The 23,765-nt window shown below is 39.7% G+C and overlaps 2 protein-coding genes across 5 annotated transcripts in view; one reads left to right on the plus strand and one right to left on the minus strand.

Annotated features, from left to right (window-relative positions):
* The window catches only part of LOC5564210, a 209,711-nt gene that overhangs the window by 111,155 nt on the left and 74,791 nt on the right, over window positions 1-23,765 (minus strand). The window lies entirely within an intron of this gene.
* Window positions 1-23,765, plus strand: part of LOC5564410 — a 132,156-nt gene that overhangs the window by 43,498 nt on the left and 64,893 nt on the right. For 2 of the 3 annotated variants that reach the window (XM_021838488.1, XM_021838487.1), the window contains exon 2: window positions 21,772-23,006. In XM_021838488.1, coding sequence (XP_021694180.1) covers window positions 22,055-23,006 — 952 coding nt within the window. In that variant the 5' untranslated portion in view covers window positions 21,772-22,054. Of the gene's footprint in view, window positions 1-21,232; window positions 21,382-21,771; window positions 23,007-23,765 lie in introns of those variants that run through there. The other variant, XM_021838486.1, reaches the window with a different exon arrangement.

Here is a 23,765-nt window from a genome sequence, read left to right on the forward strand (position 1 = left end):
CCAGAAACCTCAACCAAAGTATTACTGCTAAAGTAAAATATTTCCTGACATTATCTAGAAATTTCATCATGACGTAATTCAGGTGTTTGCTCGAAGTTTCCTCCATACATTACTAAGAAGATTTTTACAAGAGTTTAGGTATGTAATAATTCTTCCACGGACTTCCCAAAGGTTTTCGTTAGCGATACGTTCAAGAATGCAACCAGGCAGTTTAACAAAACTATTTGTAGGTATAATTTCAGAGATTTCGAACAAATTTCAAAGTGTTAGTTCAGAGCTTCGTACAGGAAATGATTCCGGTAAAATTCTTCCAGAAATTTCATCAGGAAATCTTTATCTCTACCAAAATTCATCCGGTGATTCTTTCATGGGTCTCCATATGATTGCTTCCAAGGTTTTTTTTTTAACTTCTTCAAAAATTCATTTCGTAATTTATCTGATGATTCATCCAGAACAAAAGCAGGGATTTTTTTTCTAATAAAATTTTCTTTAGTTCGAAATTTCCATAAAAGACCCCAACCAAAAATTTATCCACAGATATTTTTAGGAATTACTACAGAGCTTCTTCCCTAGTTTTTTCAACCGATTCTTCCAGCAATTTTCTAAAAAAGTCCACAAATAATTTATTCCAGGGTTTTAGAAAAAAAAAGTGGAATTCTATAGGAAAACACTGATGAAATACTTGATAAACTCTTGCCAAAGAGAATTCGTGCAACGATCTCCGAGCATACTCCCTAACCCTAGAGAAAATCATGGAAGATTCCCCAGAAAAAAAACCATAATATTGAAAAAAAAAAATAACAAACGGAACTACGGATGCAGTTTTTTTTTTTTTTGAGAAATCTCTGAAAAACCTTAGACAAAACTGTCCAAGGTCCAAGAAATTGACAATAAACGAAGGAATTGAAGGAATGACTGCTGTAGCATTTTTTGGTGTGAAGCTCTAAACAAACTTTTGAAGAATCAATGCAAAATTTACTAGATGAATCATTGAAAGATAATGCAGGAGTGATCTCTGCATGAAATGGCGGAAAAATCCCTAGAGAAACCGCTTGAGGAAATTCATGGCGAAGCTTAATGAGGAGTCTTTGGTCGAATTTGTGGAAAAAATTATGGCGTTCTAATAGATTGCATGCAATAATACCTTAAGAAATTCATGGACCAAATTCTTTGAAGGATACATGGATAAATGTGAAATTTGTTGGAAGATTTGATGAAAAAATCGGTGTAGAACTTCAGTAGTTTCACGAGGAATTCTTGTTGGATATCTTGGAAATAAACCTAACGAAATTTTCCAATCCTATAACAAAACTATGTATATTTTCCTGGAATATAATCAAGTATGAATCTTTGGAAGATATTCTTGAGTGACAACTGAAAAAAATGGCTGACTAAAACTGAAGAAATTTTTGGAAAACATATAAAGTTGATCCTGGAAGCACTTTTGGAGTATTCCCGGTGGGAATTACTGGAGGAGTATCAGCGTTCCTGGAGCAAATTCGACAGCAATCCTTTTAAACATGTGCTACTTTTATTTTGTGTTTTTAGTATAGTTTCATGAGTCGATATTTCCATGAGCTGAAGGTCTCTTCAATATCGACTCTTTAATGATTGACAGTACAAAACTAATATATTGCAGCTACAGGACATGAACTATTCAGATAACTAATAACGTCTTTGGCAAAGTTGCTCAGTAAGTCAAGAGCTATAAGTTTTGTTTGGCAGATATCTCAGAATTTAGAGAGACGTTCAAAGTTGTTCAGAAGCTCAGGAACTATCATTATCATCCTAGCCAACAGATTTGAGATTTTGCCACCAGGCGCTAGTGAACATGAATTTTTTCACAGATATTTCAGAATCCTGACCACCTGAAAATATAGCAGCATCGACCAAGTTGTTTAGTAACTCTAGGGCTATCGACTTGTTCGAGCTAGTTGATTCAAAATTTCAAGCCACCAGGTAGCTCCAGTGGGCATTTGTTTTGCAGATATCTCAGGAGCATGACCACGTAGAAAGCATAGTTGACTATTTAGTCTTCGGCAGAGTTGTTCAGTACCTTAAAGGCTATCCTTATTAGAGCCATGAGAATCGCTTTTGTTACCAGGTGGCGCTAACCCTTGACTTACTACAAAACTTTGCCGAAGACGCCGTTTTTCTAAATCGTCAGAATTCTAAAATATACATAAACACTAGCGGCTCACTAGCGCCGCTTAGTACCAAATTTTCTTATTTTTTTTGAGCTACTGAACAACTTTGCCGAAGACGTTATCTTTCTAAGTGGACAAGCTTTTCAGATATCTGCAAAACAAAAAAATCATGCTCATTAGTCCCAACTGGTGTCAAAGTTTTGCATCAACAGGCTTGAACAATGATATCCCTTGACTTACTGAATAACCTTGCCGAAGATGGTTTCTGAGATATCTACAAAACAATAGTAAAAGTTTCATGCCCACTAGCGTCACCTAGTGGTCAAATTCCGGATTAAAGTACCATCAGATAGCGCTCCAACTTAACTAAAGACCCCAAGCTTCGAACTTATCTGGATTTGAAGATATACCGGTTTTAAATTGTGGTCTACTCGAACCTTACATAGTGCACTCATTATTATGCGACTTCTAAGTTCATTTGGCGATTAAACCGCATTATTCAGAGCAATACTGTAAACAAAACTGTCGAGTGTTCTTCTTGAAAAGATTCTTGAGGAATACATTTTGGTTTGGTGTTGATCGATACCTTTGTTGCAATATGTTGAACGAAGTACAATAGTACGACATCCCGAAGGTTAACAGATACTCTTTTTCTTGGTATAACATATCCACTGGAACGGAGCTTGTTTCTCAGCTTAGGTTTCCAAGAACACATTCAAAATTATTAACTGAGAGTTTCTTTAGGCGGCTGCCATTTGCATATCGTGTGGCAGACACGATGATGTTCTATGTCCAAGAAAGTCAAGAAATTTTCTAATTCAAAATGATCATCAACCCAGATATCCTTACGGCAGCTTTGCTTCATAGCCACGGTAGTTGACGCAATGTGCATACAGCTTTGTCCACATGGATAACCATTACATTTTTGGTAATGAGTTGAGCGATGAGTTAGTTCGTAATAGACCGTAACGTGACTACACTGGCTTTATGTCAGCTACTAAGATATCAAAGTATTACATTCATAAGCGTGTTTGCTGAAAACAAAGCCTTTAGCCAAAAAAATTCAAGCAGTTGCTACTGATGTCCACTTGGCGAATTACAGCCTTAGAATACAATCAAACAAATTCGACCGCGGATTCAGCGATCCGGGAGTAAACCGGATGAGCGAAAAACCGGTCCCCGGTAGCAGCGTGAGTTACGGTCCGATGCGATCGAGTGGCCCCTTTCCAAGTGGAGGATGACGGATGATTGATGATGCGTGCAGAGAGCAGCGCGTTGACGAATCTATTTAAGCCTCTTTGATGGATGATCGACGACGAAGCGATTCGCGAAGAACCGGGCGGGATATCAACGTTCTTTCCCTGAGTGTGTTTGTTTTGGGTAAGGTTCCTGTTTTCGTTCTCCCCAATGAATTATGCATGAGCTCCCGTAGCCTTTCCAGATTTGTCTGCCTAGCGTGGATTTGCATCGCAGGAGATAAATTCGGATGCGAGACAAAGTCAACTATATAGCGGTCAATTATGGCACTAAACATCGATGAGAAATGCCAAGCGTTCTTCTGACCTTGGAGAGGAAAGATGCCGTCATCCTGTGTCGTGGCCGCAACAGGTTATCATCTAAGTCTCTAAGATCGTATGATGTTGTTTTTGAAGTTTCAAATTTAAAGATTTATCAGAGAATTTCAAAGTTTCTCTCACAATTCGCTACCTAGCATACCATGTAATAAAATTTTGCACGGCGTAGACATATGGTCTGCGGCAAACGTTGTGAAGGCTAGTCGCGCGACTGAATTAGCCGCTTCATCATGACCGGCAATAAAACATGGCATTCACCTGAGGCGAGGAAAGTGCTCCTCCTGACTGCGCTCACTCGTAAATCCCTTTTTGTCACCCCAGCAGCAACGACAAAACCAGAAGTTGGCTGTGTAGGAGAAGTGCAAGCATCTCGGAAGTGGCAACAAGCACGGCTAGGGTCAACTGGTTCCAACCCAAGGCGGTACTTGTACGACCAAGGAAAGGCAAAAGCTTCTGACTCCGCATACTTGATATTCCGTGCCGCTATTATGACTAATGGGTTCATGAACGAACGAAGCTCCTACAAAATGAACCGTTTCATCGTTTTTTCCGCTCACATACATATTATGCAAAAGGTGTTCCCGTCGTCAATCGGGTGCGAAGCGTAACGGAGGGCACAAAAAGTACCCGAACAAGAACCATCCAATCCAGCCAACAAAATAAACAAGACATTTAATTCTGTCCACACCGTCGTCGTCTTCGCGCGGATTGCTTATTTAGTAGAGTACTGCTAAGCCGACAGGGCGGTGGCAGTGTGTCCTTCCGGTTTCACAAGGAACGGAAGTGTTGTGAACCTGCTACAAGAAATGCACACGGAAACAGTGTCACCGCGCGCAACGTTCTTGACCTCGCCTGGGACCGCTTCCGGTTGTATAAATTTAGGGGCTGCTTTTGCCACTCGGTTGCGATCGCTTCCGGGGCGGCCAGGTTACATTGTTACTTCAAAGTTGACCTGAAAGCCACTTTTACCGTTTTTAATTTGCAAGCTCGACCAGTTTAACAGAGGCTGCTCGTATGTAGTAACAGTGATTATTATATTTTATGCGGTATTTGACTAACTTATTGTTTCCAGGATGATGTCATTCTGCGGGTGTTTCGCTGATGTCAACAACCGGAGTTGATTATTTCAAAAACAAGATTTACGACACAGAATAAAGTTGTTAATTGATTGAATCAATATTGCAAAAAAGTATTTAGCAGGACTGTGGTGTTTCATAAGTGTTGTCATAAGATGTGACTATGAAGAAGAATGGAAGATAGTACAAAATAAATAAATGAAAAATTAACAGCTACCGGATACTGTATATGGTCCACAAAAAGGTGCAAACGTGTAATCGACAATCACCGATTTCAACCAAATGTTGGTCTCTTGATATGTGTAAAAATCGAATCTATGACAAAAGGTCGAAAGACAAAAGGTCATTTTTATGCAATTCAAATAGAAATGATCCATAACAGTGGGTGACCCGAAATAATGTGACCACTGTTTTGTTTAAGGAGTCGAAAAAAAATAGTTCTGTTGAACACAGTGTTGCCAAATATATTTATTTTTAATTTTAAAATGTTAAACCATTTTTTCGTCGAATTAGTTTTTTATTTCAAAAATTTCGATTCCATAGTTTAAATCAGACAATTTACAGTTAACTTAACTTAAACTTAACTCTCCAAGGCGTTCCAAGCTCAAGAATTTGAGTTTTTTTGAAGTTGAAAAGTCCAAATTTTCCATATAAAATTCAAAGCAATCGAAGATTTCGACGAAAAATTTATTGCTCATAGCAAAATTTAAGTGTTCTGAGCTGATCTAAAACTAAACAAATAATAAAAATAAAAAAATACAACAGTGTTCCGGAAGGTGTGGAAGCCTTAAAAAAGAATTAACAACAGTGTTGCCAGATTACCTTTTTTCAGTTCAATTGTTCAAAACGATATCAAACTAAGAGAGCATAATGTTAGAACCCTAAACCCAATCCTTACCATGTCCTTCCTTCAACAATTGTGACCACTAACCTCGAGTTGCCACGAGTACCCTGGCTCCATCCCGTACTAATTTTAGCAGTCAAGAAGTCAATACATTGTAAATAATTCAAAAATGAATTTCTCAGGCTCCGTAAAGCGTTAAACGCGATTGAGCCACAAATAAATGAACTAGTAAAAAAGAGAGAGCATAATTCAATTATTTACCAAAAAGATAAAACGTGTGTTTACTATCATCCCTTGTTAAGTTAGAACAGATCTTTCGTCTATCAATATACCGACTGAATCGCAACATAATCAAAAATCTAACAATTGTAAAAACAATTGACGATCTGGCAACACTGTTGTGATTTTTCCAATGCCTGTTGTATAGTTTTTAACCTTTCGGTCGTCGCGCGAATTTTTGTAACGCGAGTAATCGCGCGTTGTATTTTGTACAACACCTATGGTTTTGCGAATATCCCAGGAGTCTGACCACTTAGAAAGATGACGTCTTCGGCAATTTTTTTCAGTACCTCAAGGGCTATCATTAGTTTAGCCAAGAAATTTGAGATTTCACCACTAGGCGGCGCTAGTAAGCATGGAACTTGTACTTTCGCAGATCTCAGGATCCTGACCACTTAGGAAGATGCCGTCTTCGACAAAGTTGTTCAGCAACTCAAGGACTATCAATATTTGAGCAAATTGATTCAAAACTTTGTCACCAGGCGGCGCTAGTAAGCATAAACATTTGTTTCGCAAATATGTCAGGAGCCTGATCACTTAGAAAGATGGCGTCTTCGGCAGAGTTGTTCAGTAGCTCAAATTCTTTGTTTGTTTGATCTTTAAAGTTCGAGATTTTGCAAAATATTGATAGTCCCTGGGCTTCTGAACAACTTTGCCGAAGGTGCCTGTCTGAAAAACCAAGATGCTGCAGTAATCGCAAAACAAAACTGTCATGCTCACTATGAACTACTAAACAACTTTGCTAAAGACGCTATCCTTTTAAATGGTCAGGATATTGCCTAAGTAACCAACAAGCATTTTAAATAGCATTCAACAAGCATTATATTCGTATGTACGACAATGCATTAAATGCTCGTTGAACATATAGCTGCCAGTAGTGCTGTACCAAAGCAGGTTTTGGCGAAATAACGGGCTGCTTTAATGCTCCTCCTTCAGAAACGTTGTTTATTACTGTCAAAAAAAGTAACGCCTCCGTGGAGAAATAAAACAAAAATATCAACACCTCTTTCTCTTTCTCACATATCATCGTTGTTTGTCTCGGTATTTTTGTTGTTGTGGTGTAGTTTTTTTGGCTTTATCCTGGATTGAGTTTCGAAATCACGAACTGGTGGGGTTGGTAGAGTTAATTGTGCTTCGCGTTGCAGAGTATACCACAGAAGGTTCAGCATCAAGCGATGGTTTTATGTCCTACTTAAGCTAAGTCCTGAGCAGACTTAAGTATCGGATGCAGAATATGTCAGAGTAACCGGCATGCCGATCCCTGATAAATTTGATACTAAAAGTGACAAATTATAATATTTCTCCGAAAAAGTGAATAACTTGATTCAGAACATATTTATGAGTCAGAATGAAACATATTTATAAGTTCGTTTAGGCGACAACATTCTTGTTTGTTGTGAAGATATCTTGTTCTGTTTCATCAGATGGTAGGGCATCCCACTCACGAGGCGTTGGCATGAGAGAGACAAACTTCTTTAGAATTAGTAACATATAACTGTACTCTTTTATCACGGCACTCGTACAGCAACAAATAAGCATTTTGGTTGCTTAGAATCTAAGACATCCCTTGCATTGAAAATGCTCAATAATAACAGAGTGATTTAAGATAGCAGTGCTTCTGCTGGTTTCAAACAGATAAGCAATCAAACTGCTCAAATAAAACAAATAGCAGATCAAATGCTCTAAGCATTCTGTTGGACGACTTGTTCAAATGCTTAGTGGTTACCTGGGTGAAATATCTGCAAAACTACAAGTAAAACTTCCATGCTCACTAGTGCCACCTGGCGGTCAAATTCCGAATTAAATGAGGTACCATCAGATAGCGCTTCACCTCCAGAACAACTTTATTAAAGATCCCAAGTTTCTATATTATCTAGGTTTTGAGATATACCGATTTCAAACTGTGGTATACTCGAACCGTCTATCTTCTTCTTCTTTCTGGCATTACGTCCCCACTGGGACAAAGCCTGCTTCTCAGTTTAGTGTTCTTATGAGCACTTCCACAGTTATTAACTGAGAGCTTACTGTGCCAATGACCATTTTTGCATGCGTATATCGTGTGGCAGGTACGAAGATACTCTATGCCTGGGAAGTCGAGAAAATTTCCAACCCGAAAAGATCCTCGACCGGTGGGATTCGAACCCACGACCCTCAGCATGGTCATGCTGAATAGCTGCACGTTTACCGCTACGGTTATCTGGGCCCCTGATCGAACCGTCTATAGTGCATTCATTATTATGCGACTTCCATGTACATTTGTTGATTTTACCATATTACAAAGACCCATACTGTAAATAAAAACTGTCGAGTATTGTTCTTAAGAAGATTCATGAGGATTACATTTTGGTTTGGTCTCGATAGATATCTTTGTTGCAAAATGATAGCATATAAATCACAACTGTTGTACAAAGTACAACAGCACGACAGCCCGAAGGTTAATCAACCCAGAATAGCTTATCTTTGAATTGGGCAATACATTCTTCGTCGAAATCGAAGATTGTTTGATGTTTTCTATGGAAAATTTGCACTTTTTAACTTAAAACACTATTTCTGAAGATTGACGCTAAGCACCTCAGGGAGTTAAGCGCTTCGACTGATAAACACAATGGAATCAAAAATTTTAAAAAATCAAAATATATTCATTCGACAAAAAGTTAATTTAATAGGTAAATTTGGCAACACTCTATAGAAAAATATGTTTCTTCTATACTCTCCAAATGATTTTCATCAAAAGTGCGTCGAAGTTGTAAATAGTAGAAATTCACTCTACAGTAGCCAAGCAAAGCAAATCACAGTCAGGCGAAGCCAGTGAAATTCACACCCCTCACTGCTGTAGGCAAAAAGCCTTGAAAATAGCAAAACACCCGTTGCTAAGGGCAACCAATGATGGGCTTCGTAGCCGTGCGGTTAGTGTCACCGAGGCATTTAGCCGCATCGTGCTAAGGAGTGTGGGTTCGATTCCTGCCTCAGGCCGAAAACTTTTCGAGAGGAATGTTTCCCGACTGTGCCACTGGGCGTTGCATGCTAGCCCGTTGTCTAGTGTGGTGCTTCCTTCAAAGGGCAAACAGCCCACTGGAAGCATTAACGTGTAGTGTCTATTTAAAAAAACCCAAAACTACTGTAGAAAAATGTTCTATTTTCCGCAGCATTTCCCGCATTGAGAGCCTTCAATGACACAAATGGTTTTGAAAATTCATGCACCCATCATAGGCTACTTGATGAGATTCACGTTTTTGAACTACTGTACTGGGAAGACCCACGTGATTTTCGCGAAATTCAAGCCTACTACTATTACCATTCCCAGCACTGATCATGGGTTTTTGTTAACTTTGTAATCAAGGGGGCTATCCAATTGGCATAAAAAAGAGTTTATCACACATGTTTCGAGCTCAGAATGTACAGTTGTTGCAGTAGTTTTTTTTTTACCATAGAGTAACACGTAACAAAACACGATTGACTATACACTTTGGATTTCACGAAGGCCCAATAAACGTAATACAATAGTTATTATAAGCCAGGGCTCACCAACCGATGGTCCGCAAACCCCTAAGGGGCCGTGAACTCCACTAAGCGGGTCTATAAAACCAATAAGCATAAGCGTCGGTTTTTTTAACCTTTTGCGGAGACATGGCATTAACCAGTGAAATAAATCACTGAAATTGAACTGTACATAACAAAAATACAGATTACAGTGAAATCTATTATCTTACCGACAAAATCCGTGAAGCTTACTATTTTACCGTTAAAATTACTTGAATTATACTATTTTACCGGAAAAACATCCGTGAAATAAACAATTTTACTGCAATTTTATTTGTATTAGAAACAGGGTGTCCATTTCAGGACATATAGGAAGGAATCCCTGTCATGGCAGGAAAAATGGCTTCCTCACACATACAAACACATTTGACGGTGGTTCAAATCTTTTCTCAAATTATTTCACTTACCTTTAATGAATCACTCCCAAAATGCTAAAAGGACATCAGAACACTGCTACCTTACAATTGTTATAGTTTAGTAACTAGTAACTAGTCAAACTTTTACAAATCGTGCTAATTTTCAACACGAGTGGCGAACTTTGCTACGTTTGTTTACACTTATTCGCCCACGGCCGAAGTACAATTTTCGCACAATTGTATCATTTTCGCTACACGTAGAACATCGTACACAGTTTACTTTCATTACTTGTTCATTAAAGAACACTTTCTAGTTAATTTCTCATGAAAACAACTTAAAACTTTGCAGAACCGTGCTTAAAACAATCACCCGATCACTACTTTTCGTTTTTTTCATTTTTCTAATTTTGGGTCGGCGGACCGCTTGCAGTGCACATTGGTCCCAAAGCCATATCTAGGAAGACAAAAATGATTGCGTCTAAACCGTCAATTTTAGATATATGGTGTCTTCGGCAAAGTTTCTCCATATTTTTTAGACATTTTTTTCAGAGATGTGAAATTAGGGTGGCCCACATGGTTTACGAGATCAGCACATAAACTTTTTTTTCTGACGCATTTAGGACTACACAATGTTCTACAATGTTTTAGAACAATCGATTTGGAGCAACTTTGCCGAAGAACCCAAATTTCTATCTCTTATGGTTCGCGAGTTATGATTTTTTTTAACAAAAAAGCTAGGGTGGTACTGAAAAATCAGATTTTTCTTGATAACTTTTTATACGGTAATTTCTCGCAAAAACTTTGTTCCGAGCACTTTTAGAACTTTTGATTGCGCAACTTTTTGCCGAAGAAATTACTGTTCTATCTCTTGTGGTTACAGAGTTATCAGAAATTTTCTTCGAAAAAATGGTTGTTTTCAAATGCCGATATCTCCGAAAGGCGCAAACGGATTTTCAATCTTTTGTCGGCATTAGAAAGATTATTTCTTTCTCTGTTTATGGTGAAAAAACTGTGAGGTGTTTTTTGTTTGAAAAGATTGACAAAATTTTGAAAATAATATGTTTTTCAACCGAAAATTGTCCATAACTTGAAAAATATTCGAAATAGCTCTTTGGTGCCTTCAGCAAAAATGTGCAAAATTGAATGTTCTGAAAGTGCTTCATACAAAGTATTCATAAAAAATCATTGCTTAAAGATATATTCACCATAAACCGAATTTTGTATGGTAAAGAAAGCGAAAAAAAGAGATATTTGCTGGAACAACCGGAATAACTGTATGTAAAGTCATTTAAAATTGAAAATATATGTAATGAAATAAGATCGATCACAGTAAGCGAAATGTTTGGAGTTAGGGAAAGTTTGTTGCTGAAGCACTTTTAACAGTGATCCATGGAGCATTTATCCATAAACGATGTCTTGTTATTTCACGCGACATAATGTTTGTCCAGCTAACCTATGCCGTGGTTGGTTATAAATTGCTGCCGCTTCGGCTTACTAAGCAGAAGGTCATGCGTTCAATACCGGTTCCGTTTATTAAATTATCAACCCCAAACGATAACAAAACGTATACTTTGAAGAATTTCTTCAAATTACCAAAACGTTACTTCCCGTGATATCCTCCCATAGAAATATAGAAGTATCTGCAATTATTCTATCTGTGCATCCAACTTATCCCATTCAATTCAATCAAATCCAATAAATCTGCTACAACGAATTAGTCAGGGCAGCATTCACTTGTTGAAGAATGCATGAATCTTGAACAAGAGCCAGATATAAATCCCAAATATCTGTCTGAGGTAATGAACCAGAAGGTGGGCCTTGGTCACTTGAAAACTGCTTCAGCAAATAATTTTACTTTTTTCAACTCCTTAGATTCCGCTTACTTTGATCGAAATCAATACATGTGTATTCAATTTTAAATGACATACATACAGTTATTTCGATTGTTCTAGCAAATATATCTTTTTTTCGCTTTCTTTACCATTTAAAATTCGGTTTATGGTGAATATATGTGTAAGCGTTGATTTTTTATGAATACCTTGTATGAAGCACTATCAGAACTTTCAATTTTGCACATTTTTGCTGAAGGCACCAAAGAGCTATCTCGAATATTTTTCAAGTTATAGACAATTTTCAGCTAAAAACATATTATTTTCAAAATTTTGTCAATCTTTTCAAACAAAAAACGTCCTCAAAGTTTTTTTCACCATAAACAGAGAATATCGGAGATATCGGCATTTGAAAACAATCATTTTTTCGAAGAAAATTTCTTATAACTCTGTAACCATAAGAGATAGAACAGTAGTTTCTTCGGCAAAAAGTTGCGCAAGCAAAATTTCTAAAAGTACTCGGAACAAAGTTTTTGTGAGAAATTATCGTATAAAAAGTTATCAAGAAAAAACTGATTTTTCAGTACCACCCTAACTTTTTTGTTAAAAAAAAATCATAACTCGCGAACCATAAGAGATAGAAATTTGGGTTCTTCGGCAAAGTTGCTCCAAATCGATTGTTCTAAAACAATGTAGAACTTTGTGTAGTTCTAAATGCGTCAGTAAAAAAGTTTATGTGCTGATCTCGTAAACCATGTGGGCCACCCTAATTTCACATCTCTGAAAAAAATGTCTGAAAAATATGGAGAAACTTTGCCGAAGACACCATATATCTAAAATTGACGGTTTAGGCGCAATCATTTTTGTCTTCCTAGATATGGCTTTGGGACCAATGTGCAGTGTTGTCAGGAATGTTGATGATTGAGTACGACATCAAACAATATTATTTAGTCGAAGTGAAAAAGACTCAAAGTGATGCAGTGATAACTGGCAACGACGTCTTATTAATTATAACTTCACTATTACCAGCAAGTACGAGAATATTTCTTGTGTACAACTACTTTCCCACAGAAATTTACGGATTCAACGGAGTTTCACCTTAATATTAGTTCTCCGGTTCTTTAATTTATCCCAATATTAAAAAAACGGATGGCAAAATGATTCTGCGACTTGATATTTTTATTTTGATTATAAATCTTCGAGCTGCTTAGTGGAATACTTATAAGTAGATAAAAAACCGAATTTAGTACTATACCATTTAATTCCACTAGAGTTGTATCCTTTGACAGATACGCGTATTTCGACCTCAACTGTAAGGCCGTCTTCAGTGTCGTGTACTAGACTAGACTTAATGACTCGACTTAGATGATGAAAAGATGTTTTTTTTTAGTAAAAAGAGTAAAAATTTAGATAAATTTATAAATTTAATTTTGAAGAGAATAATGCTAAGAGCTTTAAAATTCATAATAAAATAACAAAGTTTTGAAGACTTCACTGACTGAAGGTCATATTTCATAACTTGAACTTTCACCTTCAAGTCGCTTGCGCCACCTCTAAATCTTAATATTTTTGGCACAAAATTTGACGTTTACCTTTTTATGTGATTTTAACTCAGAAGAGCATACGAATTTTTGGTTTTAAGAACGAAAAATAAGCCGCACGCTGAAGTTCTTTTCTAGAATCCACTAAAAACCTTATTGGCAATCTAACACTAATCATTTCAGTGATCGCTCAGAAAGAACTTTCATGAAATTGGTCAATTATTTTTTCGATTCCCATTAGACATCCAGCAAAGATCACATTGAAAATTTAACATGAATTTAAATGGAAATCTAACAAACATCTCATTTCCTGGAATGTCTTCCGGTACCCTTCTAGTAATGTTTCAAAGATCTTAATCGTTAACTATTTTTCTACCAACTCACAAAAATAAGTCATGATGCGAAGTACGAGTGACAGGCAGTCGTGCACCTCTTGAAAAAAAAATCTAATTCCGCCCATAGTGCTTAATTTTAACAAACCGGTAGTCTTATGTTTGAAATACATATTTTCCCTGGATGTCCTCCGAATTCTCGGATATTTCCCGTGCTTTTCCTGGTCATCAAATGCACCCAACTGATAAATTTCACCAGAATCTACAGTACTTATGATTTTGGCTTGTAGTCGCGATTAACAGAGTCGCCACTCGAATTTGGTGCGCAGTAACAAGTGGAATTTTCTGCTTTGTAGGTCTAATATTCTAAAGCAGAACATCAAAAGTATTTAATATATTAAATCGATGCATACAAATTTATTCGTTCAAAGTCAAGTAAGTTAGTAGTAAATCCCAAAAAGAATCAATCAAACAATCACTCACTTTTTTGGGCGAACCCTGTACACAGCACCGAAAACGGTAATGCGAAGAAAGGGGAGAAAAAGAGTGTATCAATAAACGACACCATAACGAGGGGGAACCCTCCATTACGGCCTGTGAACGAACAAAAGTGCACAATAATTTACCGGTGTTATGGTTGGTACATGATTGAATGCGAAAGCGCATCGATACCACCGCAGCGGAATACCGGTGAGTTTGGATGGCGAAGAAGCGTGTGAACAACAACCACCATGAAGTGACAACTAAGTATAAGAGCTTGAATCGAACGATTCCTCATCGTGTAGGCTGTGTGTGTGGTCCAATCTATTGATCGATCATCAGGAAGGTGGATTGATGTGGTTTTGTTTTACTATCGACTTACCTTACAGGTCTATCAAATCTAACTGGTGCAACCTAGCAATTACGATAATTCACTCACCTGAAATGAAGTCAGACAAGAAAAAGGTATTAGAAATAGAAGCAATAATCTGGGTAAATATAGCTGAAAAAACGGAGATCATAAATCAAATATGCGCACACAGGTCCGCATAGCTCGATTGTTCAATTCCCTCTGGGTGCAATCGACCCACCAAGGTGTAGAAGATAATTGAACAGAAACAAGTCGCGCAAACAAGTCCATATGTCACCCAACAAACAAGAAACAACAACGATCATGGAGCAAGCAACTTACACTTAGACACACAAACTGGACGCTACAAGTGTCAAACATTAGCATTACAAATTACAGGCAGCAACGCACACCGGAGCTCTCTGTGTTCTAACACTTGAATGATGCAATTGCAACCTTAGAGAGTCTACGATGGGATTGCTTTTCCTTTCGTCAGCGCCGCGCAAAAAGTGTGCCCTGAGGCCATTCACTTATGGTGACGAATAGGTACTAGCTATTACAGATTGTTTTTTTTTTGGCTAGTAGTCGCAATTTCCAGAGTTGCCACTCAGAGGTTGGTGCAAGTGCGCCACAACAAGTAGAATTTTCGGCTTTGAAAGTCTCTCTCTAGTGTTAATTTTGTTTTTGTTATTGTTTGAAGGACAATTTTTGGTTTTATTTCAATTATAAAACCATTACAAAACCTGAAATGTTACTTGACCTTGAATGGAGCTCAAATAGCCGAACTCGTTGTTTTCGTCTTGTACCATCCGAATTCTAGGTGAACACCATTTTTGCGGGATTTTTGTCCGGCATTCTCACAACGTGTCCCACCCATCGTACCCTTCGCGCTTTGGCGACTTTCTGGAACCTGGGTTCACCGTAGAGATACGCAATCTCGTGCTTCATTCTGCTCTGTCATGCGCCATTCTCACATACTCCGCGCCCAAATCGTCCTAAGCATACATCGTTCAAAAACTCCTAGCGTTCTTCGAGCATTGTCCACGTCTCATTCCCGTAGAGGACTACCTCAACGTCTTATCAGCGTCTTGTACATGGTACACGTAGTAGTAGTTTTGTGGAATCAATAGTAAGCACGTCTTCTGGCAATGATACGTATTTGAATTGTTCTGCTGCAGTTGTTATCCGACGTTACCAATTATCCAACGTTGACAAATTCATCCACCATCTCGAACTCATCTCCGTCGATCATCACACGTCTGCCAATGCGAGCTCTATCGCGCTTGGTTTCTCCAGCTAGCAGGTATTGCGTCTTCGACGTATTAACCTTCAATCCAACCTTCAATCTGCTTCACGTTTCAGCCGGGTATACTATAAACACCATGAACGATCTTCCGATAATGTCCACGTCGTCAGCGAAACGGATGACCTGACTGGATTTATTGAAGATCTTTCCCCACGCTTTGAAGTCCGCCCGTTTCATAACACCTTTTTGCGCAATATTGAACAGGAGACAGGAAAGACCATCCCATAGTCAAAGCCTATTTATGGGCTCAAATAACCTTGGCCTTGACACGTACTAGCTTTCTGGTAGTATATCCTAGCTGCTGAGCCTCTTAGCATATCATGCTCAAATTCACGGTTATCAACAGAAACAACCTCATTAAATGCCGTACATTTCGAAACTTTTGAACAAAACCTTTTTTACGAATGCCTTATCTTCCCATTCGTAAGAAAAGTAACCACCCTTAACCGGTGACTCAAGTGAGAGGAGACAATCCCTTTCTTGTATACTCGTAATCCGTATTCCACAGCAGTCATGTCGTGCTGACACCCTTAAACGAGCACACCCAGGACAAGGTTACATAACCTCCTCCTCGCACTGGTCTGGACCAGTTGGGTCACATCAGTTGAATGTTGAATGTTCCCACGAGGAGTCTACTGTTGAAACAACATCTGAACTGAAAACGAGATTAGTTGTCACATGTTACCGACACAACAGTGCAGTGCACAGTTGACATAAACGCGTGCTCTGAGGGCGATTCTTTGTGTTCATTACAGCTGCAATTACGCGCGGCCTATCACTCACATTTGTCTCATTTGTAATGCCATTAGTAGATCAAATTGTTATGAATGGATTTACAGCGGTGTTTCAGGGGATCGTACACGTCGCGTGACAACATATGAGGCTGAGGAATGACATTGGTGACATAATTTGCTGTGTGCGGATGTTCTAGAATGAGAAACGAATTTCAACAATATAGGTACAATAAAAATGCTAAATATTGAACCCAATTAACCGCATATTAAACAAAAGCTTTAGCTTTATCAGATCGAGCTATTTCTGATAAACGAATTTAACTTTGAACTTCACCAAGCATTACCAGAACTCTTCATAAACATATGAGAACTATTCAACTGAGGCCAAGTGTGTTAGCATATTGCTCACTTAAGCCTTATTTAAGAATTCTCCCGAAAATTGTCGTCAATTGTCTTGGCCTTTCTGGCGTCATTTACTCGGCAATGCAAATACTCATTCCGCAAACAACTATATCTACACTAATCCTTCCTGTCCACCATTTATCATCAATTACCGAATGTGTTAATGCAACCTTGTGCGTGGTTGCGCTACCACAAACCGCAAATTCAACATACCTCCCCATCAAAGTGGCAGCTTCTACGACAGCTGCGATTAAATTGGACGCTGACGGTATAACGCATAGTAGCAAGAGATAAATTGCTTGCACCGATTTCTTGGAAGTAGAATGCATAGCCAGCCGTACCCTATATTAATCTATCAACAAGAGCTATCAATTGCAGCTATTAGTGTGATTTAGTTTCAATTTTTTCCAATATTGACATAAGCCATTGAGAGAACATTACTGTGCAGTGCAGAATATCAAATAAAACTTGACAACTAGGTGGATTGATTTTCATCAAAGTGCTCAAACCGACACATTGCAATTTTAGTCAATGACGTACTTGACCAGCCACGGGATCCGTATTACGGCACGGTTCGGCAACTTCAAACAGCCCAACAAAACCGCCATCAACCTCTGCTCTATGCAACTGGTTTGAACCAGATAGGAGAAAAATGTCAACTTGATCACTGGAAAGGATCAACTCCCTACCTTTTCGTGCAAATATCCGATTTGGATTAGCTGAGTGTAACACCCGCGGTAACGGGCTCGCAAGTAACTACCACTCACCGAAAGGGGGGAACTCCCTTTCGGTATCAAAACAAATCTCGCAGTGGAGTCGACGCACATGTGGATGCTATGATAGTTTGCTCACGCGCCATCTGCGAGGGGAACAACATCGACTCACTGGTTGTTCTTCTTCTTGGCATTACGTCCTCAGTGGGACAGAGCCTGCTTCTCAGTATAGTATTCTAAGATCACTTCTACAGTTATTGTAACTGAGAGCTTTCTTTGCCAAGGTTGCCATTTTAGCGGTCGTATTTCGTGTGATAGGTACGATGATACTGTTATGCCCAGGGTCAAGGAAATTTCCGTTACGAAAAGGCCCTAGACCGAACAGGAATCGGACCCAGAACCCTTGGTTGGTAGTCGTGGACTTTGCCACTGGGCTAGGGACGGCTCACTGATTACAACCCCCCGTCCGAATACACTAGCTACCTGTTCTGTACTACCACGTTCAAGGTGTTCAACTAAATTTCAGTGATTGACCACTGCACAAACGACGACCGACGACGCCCGCCACTGCCACCACAACCGCGCACTGATGTTGGTCGAATGCATGCCGAACGCGGGCCGTCGTTGTTGATTGTTGTCACACAGTGATTTTTCTTCTTCTCTGCCCATTACATGCCAAGTGGGGCGGAACCTGCTTTTCAGGTTCAAATACCAGTAGTAATTTGTGACGTCTTGAGAAACGCATTATGCTCGCAAATCGTACATTCAGCTTAAAAAATCCATATGGAGGAAAATTAAAGAATATTAAGCTTGGCCTGTTTCCTGAATCGTTTAAGATTGAATTCGAGTTTGTAGTTTTCCGTTCGCAGTCGCGTAGCTATCCACTTAAAAAGAACCCCATCTTATTGGCACATATACGTCACACAAAACATGTGCGAAGATTTTACAGTGATGTAGTAGGAATTGTTCAGTGCATGAGTTTACTAGTTGGATGTTGAAGCCATAATACAGATGTTCTTTGAGATGACTAAAAAAGACGTATACGTTGCTTTTGAGATGATTGCTAAAACTTCAATAAATTGGACCAAACTAAATTGAATTGTAGCAAACTAAACCAAACTAAACCTAGCAAAAAAACAAAATCTAATGGTGCACTAATCGTATATTTATAAGGAATCATGAGATGAGCTATGGAACATGTATTGTATCCTAAACTAAACTAATATTTTGAAATGTTTTATGAACAGAGCGGAGATGGGATCTGGTTTAATTTTCTCGTTTCGGCTGAGGCGCCATAGGGCATATTGGAATAATTTGTATCTACCTCAGAACTATCGCCAAATATGTGACAATAAATTACCTTGCCAAAATCAAGAATCTGCCACAAACGGTCTCAAAGAAATCCATCACTGATAGGTTTAATCAATGAATCTACCAATATCTCACCAGGAATGTATCGGACAGCTTTTAAGAACACGCTAAATCTACAAATCTCGAGACAAACCACCCATTTTTTCTAGAAATTTACTAGCAAAATAGAAACTTTTTTTAAGCACTTTGATCGTTTCTTATTCTTCTTATTCTTGGCATTGCGTCCTCGCTGGGCCAGAGCCTCCTTCTCAGTATTCTTATAAGCACTTCCACAGTTAATAACTGAGAGCTTTATATGCAAAAGTTGTCATTTTCGCATTCGTATATCGGGTGGCAGGTACCATGATACTCTATGCCCAGGGAAGTCAAGGAAATTTCCATCACGAAAAGATCCTGGACCGACCGGGAATCGAACCCAGACACCTTCAGCATGGCTTTGCTTTGTAGCCGCGAACTCAAACCTAAGGAAGGCTCCGACTTTGACCGTTTGAAATATAATTAACTTGTTGTCAACTCGCTATATCTGTTCAGATGTGTTCTCAAAATTGTAACACATTTTTTTCATAGAAATTCTTTCAAAGGAAAAAAACGGAATTAAAACGATTGTGTTTCCATTTTTCAACAACGATTGAGAGGTTATTCAGACATTTTCACAATTTCATATCACTACACGCAGCGAACTGGACTATCGAATTTCATACATTTTGCCTTATGAAAGGTGGGACGATTATTGCAATACGAACGCTTAATGTATCGTTTTAGCATCACCTCACATCAAGGCGTCGATGGGCGCGTGGTGTACGCTCGGGCCTATCGATCACAAGGTTCTTGGTTCGATTCCAGGTTGCCGCGTAAACGTTTTTTGTTTTCAAATTCTGATTTCACAAGGCAAATTTATGAATTTCAATCCGATTTATATGTCATATGTCAGTGAATATGATTTATTATCATCATTGACAGTTCATATCAACATATCAATATAGAATTCCGTTAAAGTTTATCTAGATATATGATTTTGATTGTACATTGATATACGATGTCTGGTTTGCTGGGCAGGTAGGTAGGTCAGAAATCAGTAGGAATATTGAGAAATTCGTAGACCTGACCTCCTTGGTTTCTTGAAAATTGTAAGAAAAGATTTAGTCGAACATCCCCATCGAACCCCCATCTACGCCACCGTCCAATGCGCGCGTTCTCAAAGTCGTCGAGTGCTTTGCATCTCACCTGCTGCTGTTGCTGCTTTTACCGACGTGTCTCTCTTTCCGTCCGTTTATCCGTTTACCTATTCGACGACCACACCACGCTTACGCTTCACGATATTGTCACCCACCGACCGTACACACATGTTACGTCGATATATGTAGGTACCACACCGAGTCGTCGAGCCTCTCTAATATGCCGGTCAACCGCGCACCGCGGTTTCGTTCTCCCGCGTGCGCTGATCTGAGCAGCCCTACCCCCGATCAGAAGAAAATAGCAAATCTGTAACAATCAGATACCAATCCGAGCTTAATGCCTTGATTTATAAGACCTGATGAGAGGTTTCCCTTAGCCTAGTGATAACGTCCACGGCTACAAAGCAAAATCATGCTAGAAGTGTCTGGGTTCGATTCATGGTTTGTCTGGGACCTTTTCAAAATGGAAATTTTCTTGACTTCCCTATGCATATAGTATCATCGAACCGGTCCTGCAACACGATATACGAATGCAAAAATCATGATTTCGGCAAGGAAAGCTCTCAATTCAGAGAAGCAGTAGCTTAACGCATCCCGCAAAGGCTTCATGCAGCCATCTGAAATAGGCCGGGATAAGAATGAGAGCTTCTTAACGGACGGACGAGAGGAAAAGGAAAGGTGGAAGCAGCACTACGACGAACACCTGAATGGTGCAGAGAACACAGGCACAGAAGGTCAACACAGCAAAGGTGATGGCAACGTCAGAGAGGACAGCCACTTGTGTAGATCCCAACTGGGACAGATCCTGCTTCTCAGCTTAGTGTTTTATGAGCACTTCTACAGTTATTAACTGAGAGATTTCTTTGCCATTTGACCATTTTTGCATATTTATATCGGATGGCACAAAAATAAATGAAACAATGTGGAAGAAATAGGGACGAAAATAAAAACTCTTGTAGCTACTCTTGTAATTATTACACATACCTAACTGTGTAACTTTAACACATGCTCCGTGTAAACGAATTGAAGAGTATAGTCTATGTACTGAGATTAGAGAGAATTTCATTTATGAAAAGAATATGTTATTCATTTGCCATACTTCTCTGCTCGGGTAAACCAGCCGGTCTGTTGCGGCGGTGGAGGCCTAATGGTAGAGTGGACGAGCGGTCGGTGGTTTTGGTGGCGTTAGAAGTACGTGTTAGTCTCGATTTAGCCACGGCAGTCGTCAGTCACGGTGCCACTTGTAGTTCTCTCGCACTCATATTGAACGGACGCGAATAGCAGTGAGTGAAAGAATTCGACTTCGGTGGACGACTACGACGAGCATGAAAAGGTATAGTGAGAGCCACCGGTCCTTCTAGTGTCCACTCGGGCACCTTCTTCTACGACGAGGGGGAGGGTGCAGCGTGGAGTAGTAGCGTCAAGGTCATATCGATGATCACAATGGTTCAGCGATTTAGCGGGCCCCGTTGTCGATTAGGCCTTCTTATTACATTTGGCAGCGATTTATGTTTTGACCAATTCCTCCCGAAAGACGTTGTCCAGCCAGAAGTTGATTAGCGCTCATTTATCATAGCAAATTGGTTGTGGTGTTTGGGATTGTCACGTCGATAAACCTCGCAGTCGTGTGAATTAATTATTCACGAAAAAGTCAAACGCGCTAGAAGAGACGAAACCAACAACTGACTCACCCATGTCTCTTTTCGTGTTCCTTTTTTTGCAGATTGAACAAATCGTGGTTTCGAGATCCTGCCTCAGTCAGTAGCAGAACAGCATTACGATCCGTGAGCTGCAACGTAACGCATCTCCAATGAACGAAGCAAGTCCTGCACCCGAAAAGAAAGAACCCAAACGAAAGTGCGAAACAAGAGCCGTGCAAACGAAGCTTTAGGCGAAGAACGAAGATATCCCTTTTAGAGTGCAAAGTGTGCGTGTGTGCCTTACAAAAAGTCTGAATAAAACAAGCAACGAATCATACAAATCGAATCCAACAGAAATATAAGAAAATGTATCCACCGATCTTAGTGTTAGTTTTAGCTTTAGTGAGCTTCTCGAAGCAAACGCTCTCGTTAGAGACACTACTCCAACTGGACTCCATAGACGATGGTGAAGGCGATGTGGCGACCGGTGGAGGAGGTGGAGGCGACATTTCTAGTCCACTATATGAAGACGAAAACTACGGTCCGGATCCGGAAGAGGACCGCAATCTAAACAACTACCAACAGCCAGCTATTCTGCTGGATGACGTTTACTATCGAGTGACGCCCGTGTCGGGTGAAGAAATTGAAGGTGACAAGACCTCTGTGAGTTCAACGACCACTACACACAGTACTCCACATGAGTCTAGTGAAGAACAACTGTCACCTACGGACCGCAGTACAAGTACGGTGGGAAGTAATAGTTCTGAAGATCACATACCCGACAGTGAGGGCAAAGTTAGTGTCGCACAGCCGTTCATCGGCGAAGATCTACAAGAGTCGACGTCGAACCGTAGCCGCAGTTTGGATCATGATACCGCCGATTCCCTGCAATCATCGACGGTACTGGAAACCAGCCTAGCCAGCAACTTCCTGTACACTAGCAGCCACTACAACGACAGCTATCACTATCACCCGGACAGCACGGATGGTATCAGTATCGAACGGACCTCTGACGATCAGTTGGACAGCGTTGAAGACGATGCGCAGTCACTGGCGACTACGACCGCCATATCGCCGCTGGCCATTCCGGACGACGTGTCGCCGGTGATTCCGCCGACGAAGCCCCACTTCGACGAGAGCAAAATCTCCAAGAGCGAACTGTTGGCGCGGATGATTGCGGACAAGAATCTCCGGTTGCCGATCGCCATCCTGATGGATACCTGCAACGAGTCGCTCAGCTACTCGAAGAAGGTGTTCGACGCGTCGCTTGTGCCGCGCAGTCCGCTGGAGGCGATCTTGATGCGATATAATAGCACCGGTAAGTGTTCAATTTTGGTGGTCTGGAAGGGAGGGAGTAGCTTGTTAGGTATCATGTAAATTGCTACTCCGGTTTGCTTCCAATTTTGAGTTTTTCGGGAGTTTCTCGTCTTATATTTGTGATAGCTTTATGTCTCGCAAATTTATTTAACAAACCTGATAACTACTAAATTTCCCAACCTGGAGATAGAAAGACACGCGTTCTATTTCCTGTTTGAGAAATATAGTAGTAATCAATTTTGCTAGATACATTTGCGAGATATTGCCATACCCACTTACGATAACTTATGATATCGCAAATTCGTAAAGATGATAAATCTATCGAATTATATATTTCCAATTCAGGGCCTTCCTTAGCCTATTGATAACGACCGCGGCTACAAAGCAAAGCTAGGACGATCCAGAACCTTTCTCTATGGAAATTTACTGGATTTCTTAGGACAAAACGTTTCATTGTATCTGCTACATAATAAACGCATGCAAGAATTGCAACTTTGGCACAGACAGCTTTCTATTAATCATTCTTAGTTAATAATTGAGGAAAGGCTGAACGGCACTCACTGTTCAATAATAACACTGTCGTCGCAAGCTTTTTTCGTGCTGGATTCAATGATGATCGTATTGCAATGCGTAACTGGGACAGCACCTATCTAATGTGTAATATTCACATGTAGTGTCTTCTTCTCAAACTTTTTCTTTTTCTTCTTCTTCTTGGCATTACGTACTCACTGGGACAAAGCCTGCCTCTCAGCTTAGTGTT

This window comes from Aedes aegypti, chromosome 1 (genome assembly GCF_002204515.2).
Source record: "Aedes aegypti strain LVP_AGWG chromosome 1, AaegL5.0 Primary Assembly, whole genome shotgun sequence".
Taxonomy (NCBI): Eukaryota; Metazoa; Arthropoda; class Insecta; order Diptera; family Culicidae; genus Aedes; species Aedes aegypti.